The sequence below is a fragment of the Pleurodeles waltl genome, chromosome 5, assembly GCF_031143425.1.
Source record: "Pleurodeles waltl isolate 20211129_DDA chromosome 5, aPleWal1.hap1.20221129, whole genome shotgun sequence".
Taxonomy (NCBI): domain Eukaryota; kingdom Metazoa; phylum Chordata; class Amphibia; order Caudata; family Salamandridae; genus Pleurodeles; species Pleurodeles waltl.
Window position 1 is genome coordinate 1,036,028,042 of NC_090444.1, and position 15,728 is coordinate 1,036,043,769.

General features: G+C 42.9%; 1 protein-coding gene across 2 annotated transcripts in view; it reads right to left on the minus strand.

Annotated features, from left to right (window-relative positions):
• The window catches only part of AHI1 (Abelson helper integration site 1), a 922,284-nt gene that overhangs the window by 95,287 nt on the left and 811,269 nt on the right, over positions 1–15,728 (minus strand). For both annotated transcript variants that reach the window (XM_069235204.1, XM_069235205.1), the window contains exon 21: positions 11,832–11,900. In XM_069235204.1, the coding sequence (XP_069091305.1) occupies positions 11,832–11,900 (69 nt within the window). The remainder of the gene's footprint in view (positions 1–11,831; positions 11,901–15,728) is intronic.

Here is a 15,728-nt window from a genome sequence, read left to right on the forward strand (position 1 = left end):
CCAACGGGACTCCAGAACCACCTTAGGGGAAATATCTAGGCTGCCAGAACCACCTTAGGGGAAATATCTAGGCTGCTGGCAATCCTCAGGGACAAATAGTCACCATCATCCATGCCAATGGTGGGGAAAAGGATGCCTAAATAAATGCTGGTGTCATCGTCACGGAAGGCGATGTAAAACATCTGGATGTGGACAGAATCGGAGCCAAGGAGCTCAACCAAAATATTCAGCAGGAGGCAAGGGTCTGTACTGGGATTCATTCTTAGTTGCCTTCTGTGGGTTACGTTTCGACGTAATCTTTTTGTAACAACTCTGAAGTCAGAGCTTGAGGCATCAAGAATGGATTAAGCACTGGAGCATTTGGCAGGACCTTCAGCAGCACAGTAAGAGCTGCTGGTGCAGGGGCAGTGTCAAAAGAAGTCAAAACTGTGTCGACGGGCACTGGGGACAGAACCACCAGAATGAAGCATAGTTCGAGGTCCCAAAGGCACCTAGTGGCCAGATGGAGTTCCAGAGAAAGCTGGATTGGGAGCGGAAGATGGCCAGCATAACCTGGGTGAAGCTGTGATCTGGGCAGGGCCAGGTCGAAATGCTGGAAACTCTGGAGTAATGGTTTCCAGAGCCAGTACAGGACTCAGATCCAAAACCAGTTTTATGTACACCAAAACATTATTTGGGGAGAACATTAAAGCCTTACCCATGAAATATTGTCACTGACTGGAAGACCTCTTCCATGAGGAGGATCAAAGTCAAGATGTTAAAAAATCTACTTCTTGCAGGACAACTTGTTTTTGGAGGACGAGCACAGTTGTACTTTTAGGCGGGGAACTTGATGAGTCCTAAAGCGTGATAGGCTTGGCGTTAGTCACCGGCCTGCTTCAAGAAGAGGTTTGTTTTCTGTTACTTGATTTCTTTGGTGAGGATTGAGGTTGTACTTATCATAGGGCTGGGAACAAGTTTTGCATGATAAGTCCAGAAACTCCGTTTATCCTTCAAGTTTTCTTGCATTGTCCACAGCCAGTAACAAAGAAAAGTACATTTCCCAGAAATCCTTGGGAAAATGTCAGCAATGATAGAGCATCCATAGGGCCAGTTCCAAAAGAATACAAGTCGAGAGAATCATGAGGGCGAACATCTTCTTCAGGCGCAGATTCACATATTTTTCCATAACTCATCAACATATGGTTTGAGTTTTACATTGAGGTTTGCGGAGTAGTATTGGCCCAAGGGGAAGAGCGTGTGCTCTCTTTTCTCTTCTTACCTGGTCTGGTGAGTATGTGCTGGTCTACTTGGGAGCTCACAGCGCAAGCAGCAATCAATCCCACTGCCATTGTGTTGTGAGCAGTTCAGTGTAGTTCATACTGGAAGCTGAAGGTCAGCACAAGCTGTTTGTGAGGCTTGCAGGGCGGCTTTCCGAATAGGGTGTGAAGCTGGTGGCTTGATGTTAAAAAGGGCTAACTTCCAGCTCGATGTGCTTTGGGGTCTGTGGATGCAGTTTGTGAAGGATACTTTGCAGAATGGAAGAGTGAATGTTTGCTGGTTATTTATCAAAAATAGTGGTGCCCTTCAGTGAAGCACTGTGACAATCCCTGCAGTTATCCTGCATAAGGAGCTACAAGAACCCTTGATTAAATCTTCTATTCACAAAGCAGTTAAGGAAAACGTACCAACTGCATCAAGACAATGGTGTAGGAAAATGCCACTGATGGCATGGTTACCCCCTAACTTTTTGCCTTTTGTTGATGCTAGTTATGATTGAAAGTGTGCTGGGACCCTGCTAACCAGGCCCCAGCACCAGTGTTCTTTCCCTAAACTGTACCTTTGTCTCCACAATTGGCACAGCTCTGGCACAGAGGTAAGTCCCTTGTAAATGGTACCCCTGGTGCCAAGTGCCTTGTGGCCAGGGAAGGTCTCTACGGGCTGCAGCATGTATTATGCCACCCTGGGGACCCCCTCAGTCAGCAAATGCACACTGCCTTACAGTTTGTGTGTGCTTGTAGGGAGAAAATGACTAAGTTGACATGGCACTCCCCTCAGAGTGCCATGCCCACAACCCATTGCCTGTGGCATAGGTAAGTCACCCCTCTAGCGGGCCTTACAGCCCTAAGGCAGGGTGCACTATACCACACACAAGGGCATAGCTGCATGAGCACTATGCCCCTACAGTGTCTAAGCCAATTCTTAGACATTGTAAGTGCAGGTCTGGGAGTTTGTCAAACACACATTCCACAGTTCCATAATGGCTACACTGAATACTGGGAAGTTTGGTATCAAACTTCTCAGCACAATACATTCACACTGATGCCAGTGTGGGATTTACTGAGAAATACACACAGATGGCATATTAGAGATGCCCCCTGTATACCAGTCCAACTACTAGTGCTACGCTGATCAGTTTCTGCCAGCCTGCCACATCCAGACAGGCTTCTGGCCACATGGGGTGAGTGCCTTTGTTACTCTGTGTCCAGGAACAAAGCCTGTGCTGGGTGGAGGTGCTTCACAACTCCCCCTGCAGGAACTGTAACACCTGGTGGTGAGCATCAAAAGCTCAAGCCTGGTGTTACAGAGCCCCAGGGCACTTCAGCTAGTAGAGATTGCCCCGCCCCCCCAGACACAGCCCCCACTTTTGGCGGCAAGTCCGAGAAGATAATGAGAAAAATAAGGAGGCGTCACCCTCCAGCCAGGACAGCCCCTAAGGTGTCCTGAGCTGAGGTGACCCCTGCCTTAGGAAATCCTCCATCTTGTTTTGGAGGATTCCTCCAATAGGATTAGGGATGTGCCCCTCTCCCCACAGGGAGGAGGCACAAAGAGGCTCTAGCCACCCCCAAGGACAGTAGCCATTGGCTACTGCCACCAGACCTAAACACACCCCTAAATTGAGTATTTAGGGGCGACCCTGAACCCAGGAAATCAGATTCCTGATGACCTGAAAAAAGAAGGACAGCTGACCTGAAAGCCTTGCAGAGATGATGGAGACGACAACTGACGTGGCCCCAGCCCTACCGGCCTGTCTCCAGACTAAAAAAACCTGCACAGTGACACATCCAGCGGGACCAGCAACCGCTGAGGACTGCCCTGCAACCAAAGGACCAAGAACTCTCGTGGATAGCGGCTCTGTCCAAACAGCAACAAAGAAACCATCTTTAAAGGGACTCCAGCCTCACTCCGGAAGCGTGAGTCCCTATCACTCTGCACCTGACGCCCCTGGCTTGTGTCCAGAAGAACCAACACTACAGAGAGGACCCCCAGGTAACTCCAATGATGTGGGCATCCTGAGAGGACTTCCATGCACCCCCACAGCGGCGCCTGCATACAGAATCCAGAGGCTCCCCCTGACCGCAACTACCCGATAACAAAGAACCCGATGTCTGGAAGAAGCACTGCACCCGCAGCCCCCAGGCTCAAGAGAAACCAACTACCGCGCAGGAGTGACCAGCAGACGGCCCTCATCCTTGCCCAGTTGGGGCACTGGCCCGAGAAGCCCCCCTGTGCCCTGCTTGCTTCGCCAGAGTGACCCCCGGGTCTCTCCATTGATTTCTACCTAACACCCAACACCTACTTTGCACACTGCACCCGGCTGCCCTTGTGCCGCGTAGGGTGTATTTTGTGTGCCTGTTTGTGAACCCGCCAGTGTTCTACAAAAAACCCCTGGTCTGCTCCCCGAGGACGCTGGTACTTACCTGCTAGCAGACTGGAGCCGGAGCAACCCTGGTCTCCATAGGCGCCTATGCTATTTGGGCCCTACTTTGACATCTGCACCTGACCGGAAACGTGTTGCTGGGTGTTTGGGGTTGACTTGAACCCGCAACAGTGGGCTGCCTATGCCCCGGTGACTGAATTTGTAAGTGCTTTACTTACCTGCTAAACTAACTATTACTTACCTCCCCCAGGAACAGTTGATTTTTGCACGGTGTCCACTTTTAAAATAGCTTATTGCCATTTTTGCCAACACTGTGTACATTACTGTTTTAATTCAAAGTTACCTTGCCAAGTGCCTTACAATTTATGTACTTACTTGAATTCTGAATCTTGTGGTTTAAAATTAATTAAGAAAATAATATCTTTCTATCTAAAAACCTATTGGCCTGGAGTTAAGTCTTTGAGTGTGTGTTCTCATTTATTGCCTGTGTGTGTACAAGTGCTTAAAACTACACTCTCGTAAGCTTACTGCTCGACCAAACTACCACAAAATAGAGCATTAGTATTATCTAATTTTACCACTATCAACCTCTAAGGGGAACTCTTGGACTCTGTGCACACTATCTCTCACTTTGAGATAGTATATACAGAGCCAACGTCCTACAAAGGGTGAATGTTTAGTTCTGCTCTCTAGCTAAAGCCTGAACAAAAGTGGTGATCCTTGCTGCTGGTGGAAACATCCGCAACCTTATTAGCTGTATTTTGGGTGGAAAGAAACCCAAAATTCAGTCCGTATTTATGATGAGACTGAGCCAACAAGAGCAAACATGTCTGCTATTTCAAAATGGCATACTTTGTGTGTATTTTGAGGGTGGGAGTAAACAAAATGAGCGTCCTACTGTCCTTCAGAGTGGCAGTTTGGAATTGGGGACAAGTACATCAGCTGAAGGATGTGAGACCGTGCAAACTATCCTGTGACCTGAAGGTAGATTACTGGATTTTTTAAGAGCCTACAGCTCTCTCTTCCAGGGGCAACTGTTAGACTGAGATAGGATTAACAATATGTTTTAAAAGTCCGATCTGATGATGATGACGTACAGTGTTTTGGTGAAATGAAGTGTAGCTATAAGGGTAAAGCTTCTCCCAGATATGATTCGGAACCAAGTGAGAATTTTCTTAAGAATGAGATACGAGGACCCACATTTTACCCGGATTAGCAACAGCAATCTAGTTCTACTGAATGGGAATATGTGTCACATGCAGCTGAGGTCACTGGTTTTGTAAATCCCTAGAGAAATGTGTGCATAAGAAAATGAGAGCAGAATGTCTTCAGCTTACCCTCTTTGGTAATGTGGATGATTCTTGCCTAAATCTGGAAAAGACCATGAGAAAGGATCAATAAAGCTTGTGCAGTTTGCGAATGGACGTTGTTTGATTTAACACATCTTGTGAGATGTGAGATGAGATTCTGAAGCTCGCAGATAAGGATAGAGCTTTTGGTAGACCTGTGGACGTGGTGAGGATCTGGGCAGAGAGATCTATAGGTCTATTTGGGAATGTCAATGTTTTATGCATCATCAAGGAAAAACGTGTTTCAAGCCATTTGGGGATGGTGTTACTGCAAAGAGGACAATCCCAGGGTAGTGGTTTGGGTACCCAAATGCAAGGAAAATGTAAGGCACTCTTGAGGAACAAGGCTTGTGGCTCCCAAGTTGAAGCCAGCTCCCCAGCGGCTATTTGAGGTGTTGGATTCAATTGCCATTTTGCGCCCAAATCACCAGGTGCTTCTGAGTGAGTTAAGGGCAGTGTAAAAATAATGCACAAGCAAAACCAAACACTAAAATGAGTGCCTGGATTTGCCTGCAAGGAAGGGGTAGGGCTGAAGACTGTGTACAGTGGGGGGTAGGTGGTCACAGCTGGTAAAGGTACTTGTGAAATAAAAATAATTATTTAAACATACTTAGACCGTGATGTATCAAGTCCTGATGTAAAAACATGTAATGTAACAATTGATATTCGAATCCAAGATTCCTATGAAATTTCAGTGATCCAATGCAGCACACAAAAGTGCTTGTTGCAACTCTAAACAACGTGAAGGGTTAAGTTTGAGTTGTTCCGTTGAGTTGCGTTTGGACATCTGCCTTCCACAAGTCTACAGCTGGAAGTAAGACCCGGTGGAAGTAGTTACCAATGTGGACCTTTTACCTGAAGGATTCTGCATGGTTTTCCCCATTTGGAAATCTGCAATGAGTATTAATGCATGTTAGCACTGAGCTTCCCTGGTAATGGTGGGACCATTCTGGAGTTCATATGCCTGTTAAAAAAAAAAAAAAAAATCTCATAGAAATATCCACAGATATTTCTACTCTTTCCTCGTTGTTTCCATCATTTTGCATGGATCCTCACGCATAGTCCCCACCACTAGTGCTATATCATTCTAACTTGTAGAGTTCTCAAGAAATTATGAGCTTCTCTGGTGTCTTTTGGGCCAATCCTGAATTGTCTTCTATGAAGCCTGTGCCACATGCACAGATACAATGTATTGATCAGCATGAGTTGCGTGGGCTTGCTGGGGGCAGTTAGGGAGCTCCATTCTGCTTCAGTGCTGGCAAAAGAAGCACCAAATGTTAACTTTTCTCCACCTCAGAGTGAAAAAACTTCCATTGCCTCTAGTTCGAACATACCTGCGGCTCATACCTAGGAAGTCAGCTGTTGGGACTCTTCTACTCATTTGTGGGCTGATGAAGGGTATCGAGGCCTCTTTGCTTGTCAAAAACAGAGTTTTCGCACTCAGGGTCAATGTGACTGTATTGCCTTAGCTGGACATGGCTGATAATTGATAATACATTATGAAGGTTTTTTTTACATCGTGTATTTATCTACTATACTTCATAGAGATTCCAATTTAATGGGGTTGGATCTATCACGAGAGTTATCCTTCCTTGGGATCTATACTTTTCTATTTCAAGTAGGACTAAACAGTCTCCCCAAGGCACTGATTACACACATTTCCTATTGCAACCAAAGATATGTGTAATTCGATGCTTGCTTGCATATGGAACACATTGGGCCTGATTCTAACTTTGGAGGACGGTGTTAAACCGTCCCAAAAGTGGCGGATATACCACCTACCGTATTACGAGTTCCATAGGATATAATGGACTCGTGATACGGTAGGTGGTATATCCGCCACTTCTGGGACGGTTTAACACCGTCCTCCAAAGTTAGAATCAGGCCCATACTGTCTTACTTCTCAGATGCTTATTTCATGTAGGAAACCACACAGGTTGTAAATTCTCCCACTTTAGGTAGAAATAAGTAATGAGACAAGGTGGGGTGCTAAAATTACATCATGCATTCAACTAGGTGAGCGATGGTTTGGAAACCATTTTGAGCTAGAGCCCGTTTAGATGAAAAGGGTTACCCAACAATATAGACGATGTTCGCCCTACATTGGATGGCATGGGCATATTAAAAGAGGCACATTTATTTTCCCCACTTTATCCCGGGTTGTCCTTGTTCCTATTCACTGCAAACATCTAGAGTGCAGTATTGTTATCAAAAATTATTTCGCCATGCTTTAATCTGGCAGTGCACCCATCAGTCCTATTATGCTATAGTAACTTAAGTGAGAGAAATCTAGAGCAAGGGGATACAGCCAGCCCTTGAGAAGAACTTAAAACATGTCTGCCCAGAGCTAATAACAGATTCGGTTTTCAGGTGTCTTCCAGCCACTGAGCTACCACTCTGCACAGCATTCATTTCGTTTCTTTTTTTGTAAGACAACATATCACTCGCACTTTTTAAGAACCTTCAAAATGCTTCGTAGAATGCCAAACACTGAGTTGGCTTTGACATTTCCCTGCAGCAATATGAGCAACAACTAAGATGCTAGCTCAGTTCTTCAGGAAACACCTGGGGCACTTGAGTGTTTGTAGCCTCGTGGTGAAAATACGTTCACAAAGGTCAATCAGTAGAGATCAATAATGTTAAAACAACCTGCGTGAAGCCGTGCTTGAAAACAGCAAATGCTGTTCATTTTGTTAATGCCACAACAGACTGTAGTCGTATATTGTTATCTGCCCGTGGGCATCCGCAACTGTTAAGCAACCCGATCAGAATACCAAAGTATCAAGTTACTTCAAATGCCAAATGCACCTAGCTGACGAACCTTAGCAAAGCTGGTCGTCTTTTCATCCTTGTTGAGGTTTCAAAACTACTTTCAAAAGTGTATCGGAGCTGGGTGAGCGAACATCCATTTCTGTAACACTGTAGGTGTCATGGTTGGCTCCTGAATTAAGTGGGATCTTGGGAGGCACATCTGCAGAAATAATTTCACGAGGCCCTCGTTATGAGTGTCTGTCAATTCTGATGGGCCTAGCTCAGAAATATAAGTTGAGTGGTGTTTTCCAGAGAAACATCATGCAGGAACCGGGTGAAAACGATTCCCACAAGCTATTCCCCCAAAACGTGTAATAGCATTAAATGTCCTGCCCCGGTTTACCAGGGCACCCATTAATGATAATTTCGAAAACAGGGAAAAAAAGGAGATTACACAAATCTGCCTGTAACTGGAGGCTAAGTAAGAATATGTTACTGTAATTAAAATGTCTGTGACTCGCTTTAAAATTAGAGCTGTCCAAAGTAACCCCAAGAGGGGCCGATCGATGCCTTTTATTCGGAATAACCATCAAATAAGAAAACTACTTGACTAAAATGTGTTAAATGTAAATTCATCTTATGTGGGCATCCTGAAACTCTGGAATTGATTAGTTCTCCAGGGCCTATACTGGACTAATCTGCTTTACACAATTCCTGCTAGTCAGTCTGGGAATCATAGGATCACTGTACATATAGGAGCTTAAAAAACAGCTTTAAAGTGGAAGCACACTTCTTTCTTTGGGCCTTTCCAAAAGAAGCTAAGTGGTATGTTGATTTAAAACCTGCCTTCTGCACCCCTCATAGATTCTAAGAGCACGTGGATAACATTTGTATCCGTCACAATGAAAGATGGTGGCTTCTGCGTGAAGCTAAGAAAGACACTAAAGCTGGACACTTCAGGTAACAGGCTCTTAAAAACAGACAAGTTGTAGTATCTTTCGGCACATCAGAAAACAGAAAATGTATAAAACATCCAGTGGTTAAAATGGAAATCAAGAAGAAAGAAAATGATGGGCATTGCCATTCAACCAGTAGAAAAGATAGTAATAATGGCTATAGACTTCGTGCTCGTCGATGGTTAATATTAGAAGGGCTGTAAGAATGTTCGGCTCCACAGTTCTGCTTTGAGCTTTAGCTTGACACTGTATGTTGGTTTGTCTCCTGTTTTGTCAGGTACAGTAGAGACTGAGCATGCCATAGAAGACACTGCTGTAACAAAGTGGGATTGCGCCAGACCACTCAGCCAATGTTGCTTTGTCAGATTGCTTTTCATACCTGCTTGATGTTCTAATCCAACTGTGACTGAGTTGCCCCCCACGATTTCCAATATGATTTTCTTCTGGTTTCTGTTCAAATCTATACCTGAAAAATTGCCAGAATGATTCCCAACTTACCTTTTCCTCCATGTTTAGTGTTTTATTCCTTATATGCAAGAGAAACTGCCTCTATAATTCTCCTTTTCGTTGTCTTATTATCGACCTTAATGGCCAAGAAGCCTTTGGAGTTGACAATAGTTTTCAATAATACCCCTCGGAGATTGGGTTATTAGCCTCACCAGTCAGAAGTGGGGATTTTCAAGGCCGGTTGGCACTGGATATTTAGAGAATTTCTTTTAAGTGGCACATACCTATTAGAGACTTAGAACCTGGTTTAGAGTTTGGCAGAGGGTTTACCCGGTCACAACGGTGACGGATATCCCGTCTGCCGAAACATAAATCCAATTATATCCTATGGGATTTATATTTTGGCAGACCGGATATCCGTCACTGTTGTGACAAACCTTCTGCCAAACTCTAAACCAGGCCCTTAATTTTCAGTTTTCACTTTTCAAGTAATAATCTCTCAATTTCCTCAAACATCAGAAGCAGCGTCCCATCCCTTCTCACTATAATGGACTGGAATCCCCCATAAATAGGAAGAAGTGGCAGGCCACGGACGGGGAGTTAAAAAATGACACAAAGGAAAAATTGTAAAGAAGAAGTGATGGCAAAGGTTCTGGAGTAATGGCGACTGTGAGGGCTAAGAGGTAGAGTGGTCTAGGAAGGGGTGAGTAGAAAGTTAAGACGTAAGCGGGGGACCATGTGCTGGAAGACAAGAGTTGAATAAGAAGGGAGAAAAGAGAGCGGATGGTGGGGAGAGCCCAGCATTCAGGAGTGGGGTTAGAGAGTGGGGCAGATGGGTTTCTTGTTTGGTTGAAGTAGACACAGAAAACGGATAAAGTCAACTAATTCTGTTCCAACATCACTCAAGACCCACTTTGTGTCCTGTCAAAAACCGCAGTCTGCAACAGATGCCTTTCCACATTTTAGTAGTTCATCAGACTACAAGTTCATCAGCCAGGGGTTATATGACTTGCATGCCCCATTTTGTTTTTTGACCAAAATAAGGCAGAACTCATGTTTGTTATAATTATGTGGGACTTGTTCACTCTCCTAACTCTGAAGCAGCTGGCTGAAACCTACCACTTTTATTACCTCTTATCAAGTGTTGTTGTTTTTGATAGCTTCCATGTTGGTAGCTGGTTTTCTTAGAAAAGCACTGCATTTGACTTGCCTTTTTAGGTCTCATCTACAGACAACTGTTGTTGAAAGACCCATTGTGCACAGTTACAATACTTTAAGTGGGCTTTGGGTCAGCGTGATGCTTATTAGTAGTTGGTTTTCTTGTCAACCTCACTTGCTTGTTTTTTATTTGATGGTTTTCCTTTCTTATCTTCCGTTTGTCCACCCTCTGAGCATAGCTTCTTTACTATTCTTTTGACTGGATGACTTGTATCTGATCTGCCCACTGCTAACATTTATGGAACTATTATGTTTGCTTTCAGCACTTCATAGGAGCACATGTGTTTGCTTGCCCTCTCCCCATTACTACTTCCCCCTCAACTCCCAATCTCTTCTTATTCTGTGCTGCTCCCCCTGCCTAGCTCATCCTTTGCTTCACAAGTCCTTACTTGCCCACTCAACATTTTTCAGTTTTTTTTCCATGTTCACAGCCCCCCTACTGTTCCCATGCCCCTCACTTCTACATGCTGTCCAACTGCTCCCTTGCCTCTCACTTCTCTTTGATGCTCCAAGCCACTCAGCTTAGTTAAGGTGCTACCGCCTCAACTTCACTGTTGCTTTTCTGTCCTCCTTTGTCTTGTTTTTCTCTCTTTTTTGAAAACCAAAGGCCCCAGGCAGCTGCAATTAGCCACTGAGTTGCTCCTTTCAAGACAAGCGCTTTCACACTCTTTTTTTTATGTACTGTTCCAAGAAGGGTGTCAGCCATATTCAAACGATAAAATAAAACATTTAAGAAAAAAATGGATGCTGCAGCACCATGAGGCATTCATGCAAATGAGAGCTGAAGCATGTGCATGCTAGGTCATCATTCTTGGGCCGGCAATCCAGTAAAAAACAAAAAATGGCTAACAGAGTCAGAGCATATATGAGCGCATGGGTGAGGAAGCGTGCGTGCATCTATATATGTAATCCTGCGAGGGCCAGTAGTAATTTTTTTAATTTCTTTTTGTTTTTTAACCAATATTCTTTGATTCAACGGTGACAGCTGAGATTACATCAGTAGGTGTCTCTGGCCCAATCTTCAGGGCGGGAGCCGCAGGTATGGATGAAAATGTGCAGTTTCTAAGCAGCAGGAGAAGGGGCAGACAGTCTTCTTGACAGCCTTAATAACTTTAGGAGGTGACAGGGTCCAGCTTCTGGGGCAAAGAGAAGATGGACGCTTTTCGCACCCCTGGCAATTGCTCAAGAACAGCAGGGTGCACACTGAGAAGTGAGTGGTGATTGCTAGCCTGCCCCAATCCAGCATGAAAGGGTTAGAGGTGTACTCGGTTGGTATTCCTCGAGTAATCTTGAAGCCAGGGGGAAGGTGAAATGGCTGCAGAGCTCAGCCATACAACTTGGAAAACGTCCATGGCAGCTTTAGCAAGTAAAAGGAGATACAGCAGATGATGCTATCCTAGGAGCTAAAGAAAACAACTAAACGTAGGTTGACTCTGGATAGTTCCACATATATGTTCAATATTTACTTACTGTCTCTAGCACTGGCATGACATTATCTGCTTCTATTTTGAGTGATGCAGTTGAAGATTCATTACCACTCTAGAAGAAATAATAACTCATATTAACATAAACCACACTTACAGGATTCAGTCAATAACTGTACCTTACAATACAGAATCAACATTTAGTAATCCTAAAATCAAGTGAGACTGTCTCACTTGCTATAAAAACTCATGATACTTAGAGGAGCTTTCATCACCAACGATGTATTTTTGTAAAAATACATCACTGTGTTGAAACATCAACTACCCAGCGACCATAACATAAATATACACCAAATACAAATTTAACTATTTAGCAGCTGGCTGAATTGTTACAATAACACATAAGGAAGAACACCCAGACAAAATGTCCCTTCCACAGATAACAAAAACAATCTTTTTCCAAAGCAGTCTTAGAGGTAAGGGGAGGTAGCTCCAGAGTGTGACATAATCAGGCATATCCCCCATGCGGATTCAGTAAAAAGAAGGAATACAGAACATGTCTGTTAAAGTAGAGCAGTTATTCAAAAAGATGAGCATCAACCCTTGTATTCACAATATTTAATTCCATCTCAAAATTCACAGAGGCCAGTTCCAGACGATGGGAGCTATATACTCAAAACATCTGGGTGAATGTTTTGAGAAGCTACATTCTGCACTAGTAAACGCCTCCAAATGTGAAGAAAAGGGAGTATTTCACATCTATTGTGAAGCTGCGTTTGCTGAAAAAAGGAATGGAACACTGGTTTGAAACCAAAAGCAGATGAAAATAGGCTTGATCAGTCCCTTCCAATTCCCCACTTACTTGTTCAAGCCAAAATCAGCATTACTCTAGTTATCTGCGTTAAATTGAAGGTAGTTTTGTTGCAGCCTTAATGAAAATTAGCAGAGGCACGTGTAGTTGCTCCTCCCAACCAGTGTCCTGCTGCAAACCATCTCTCTTCTTCATTCCGCGGAGCATTAAGTGAATGGAGTAAATGATTCAAAATTGAACTATTGTGTTTTGTATTGAGAAGGAAGCTTTCAACGTGTACCTAAAGTATTATATTGAAGGACTTCCACTAGAAGTTCAGCTGAAGTGAGGTTGGTGTTAATTCTATGAGCCATTGTTTAAGAAAGGTTTAATTTTGCGCTGATCATCTCTAGAATGGAGGTGTTGAGAGAGGAGGTAGAAGATTTCTCTTACATTAACAAACCGGTTAGTGCTAATGTTCTAAAATATTATGCTGCTTTGTCTGATTTGCCAATGCGACCCTAACCATGATCATATCATGCTGGATTTGCAGAATCTACATACATAGTACGTGACTTGTGTATAAAGGCTCTTGAGCTTTAGTACGGGGGCTTGTTCATTTGCAATTTTCCATGGGTGTGTTTCCATGGTGCAGTTTGCTGCTACTGGGTGATTTTTCATTTTTCTTCTGAGATTTTGTCCATTTGTTTTGATTTTTCTTATGGGGATGCTGTCAATACTCTTTATGAGTTGGACTCTTGGGGTTTGTCTAAATTTACTTAATAAGAGCTAAGTTTTATGATTCTCTATTTCAGTGTTCAAGCCTTTATGTCATTTTCATGCATTTTTCTTTGTACTGCATTTACTAAAATTACTGTAAGAAATCTATTTGTCCTTAGTTTTGATCTAGAACTTAGTTATTAGTGTTATGTCATTTATTTTGTATTACTCTGCTGAAACATTAATTGGGTAAGAATTGGGGCATTCAAAATACTGGGGTTCAGATGATTATTGAGGGTTGGCTCCCACAAAATGTGGTAGCAGAAGATGGTTTGCGTTAGAGCACCTCCTCTTTAAGGAGGTCCCCTGTTTAGATTTACTGTTTTATATCATTTTTATCACAATCAAAGGAAAAGGAAGCTTTTGGACATTTGCCAATGTTTGATGCCAGACCCTCCTGTAGACTGACAAGCAGTGTTACTTTACGGTCCTGCAAAGTCTTTAATGAACCAGGACTGTATAAATAGGAATAAACTGAGTTTGCGAAGAGTGCTGATTCAAATTGTAATGATGTATTTCTCCTTCTGTTTTCAGTTGTTCAGATATGTAATGATGGTCGTGGGTCGATTCCTGTTGTGATGATGTATTATTCATATTTGTAAACCCATTTGAAGTTATTTAAATAAAATTGAACTGGTAAGTGGATTTGGGTGAGAAAGACTAATCTCTTGAGATATTGATTAGTTATCTATACCGTGGTGTGTACAGTGAGGCTCCGCTTACACATCGGTAGGGATTTTGAAATAATGAATGTTCCTTTCCAGATTTGAGAGTCAATCTTGGATTGTTGTGCCTACTGAGTGCATGGGGTGAAATATGATAGCTAAGGAGTGGATTTCTGAAGGACAGAAATGTCAAGAGTTTTATTAGATTGTAGCGGTTCCTTTTTCTACTGCTTATATTGAAAAATGCAGTTTGCTACTGAGTTGTCTTAACCGAGGAACCTAGTTTACCTTCCTTTATAGAGTAAACAGACAAAGGTTTATTGAGTTAATGTGGTTTAATAAGATTCTGTATTTGTTTACCTGTTCATGAAGATGATGCATTGTGATTGGTTGATTGTGTGGTTCCCTTGCGCTGGGATTGGTGTGGTGTCACCCCTAGCTGTGCTCTGGTTGGTGGTCTGTTGACACAGTCACGCTGTGATAGGTTGACTTTTGACAGAGTTGTGCTGCTATTGTGGGTTATTTGTGAAGTTCTCTGTGTATAGAGGTTTGACTTTGATTATTTGGTTAATTTGAGCGTGATTAGTGGGAAACGTGGGTGGAGTATTTACAAAACCTAAGAAGAAGGGACTACCTAAAGAGGGGCAGAAGTTACAGAGTCAGGGCACACCAGCATTTGAAATGATAAAAGAGCTCGGGTATTACACATCTGCGTGAATTCCTGAAATGGAATAAATATACAGAGCACAATGAGGCTTCACAGTTTTCAATGAAGGGTACCTTTAATGTTAAAAAATTAGATTTCCTAAGGCAAAAGATGTACAATATCATACCAATGTCGAGATCTACCCAGTTTGAGGTGCTCAATAAATGAGATTGCATGGATGCAGAGAAAGAGGGACAAAAAAGATAAAAGTATAAAAAAGTAATTAAGGTGTGGGTTGGAAAGGAAACTACATCAGTAAGAACAATTGTGGAGGAAAGACATGATGGAATGTGTTAAAACCTTTCCAGCTATACTTACAGGAGCAAAACAAGACAAAACTAAAGAGAAAGGAGAGGATGGGGAACCATCTGATGATAACAAAGTCATAAAAGAACTGTTGATTTCAAGACCGCCTCCGTATACAGACAAAACTGAGTCACACTACTGTTGGGGTTGGTAGGGGGAGATATGGCAGACGTGCAAGCTCTTACTGGATCTATATGAGTGCTCCATCAGAAGTGTAGGCAACAATGACAACGTCCAGTACAACTGGGACTAGGTTACAAGAGGACCAAGCACATATTATACCTGGGAAAATAATGGTGATAGAGCCACTGCCTAAAGAAATCTGTATTAGAATTCTAAAACTAGAATTTGGGCAGACACTGCAAGCAAATGTGGATTTGAAAAGATTATTGACCGCTAATGCTAATAAAATGAGATTCTTGATTAAAAAATAAGCCAGATGTCCTAATGAAGCTCATGACAAATTGGAAGAACTGGCTGATGAATTAGAGGTCTATTTTAGCAAAATTAAAAATGTTGAGGGAAATTAAACAATGGAGTTAAGACATGATGACATTAAAGAGATAGGTCTCATTACTTTGACAGCTCATGTAAAAATTTGATTAAGAAAAATCAAGATTGAGAAGATTTGAAGAACAATCCAGATGAATGGTGAAAAGGGAGAGTGAATAAGAGGGGCAATGAAGAAAGAAATAT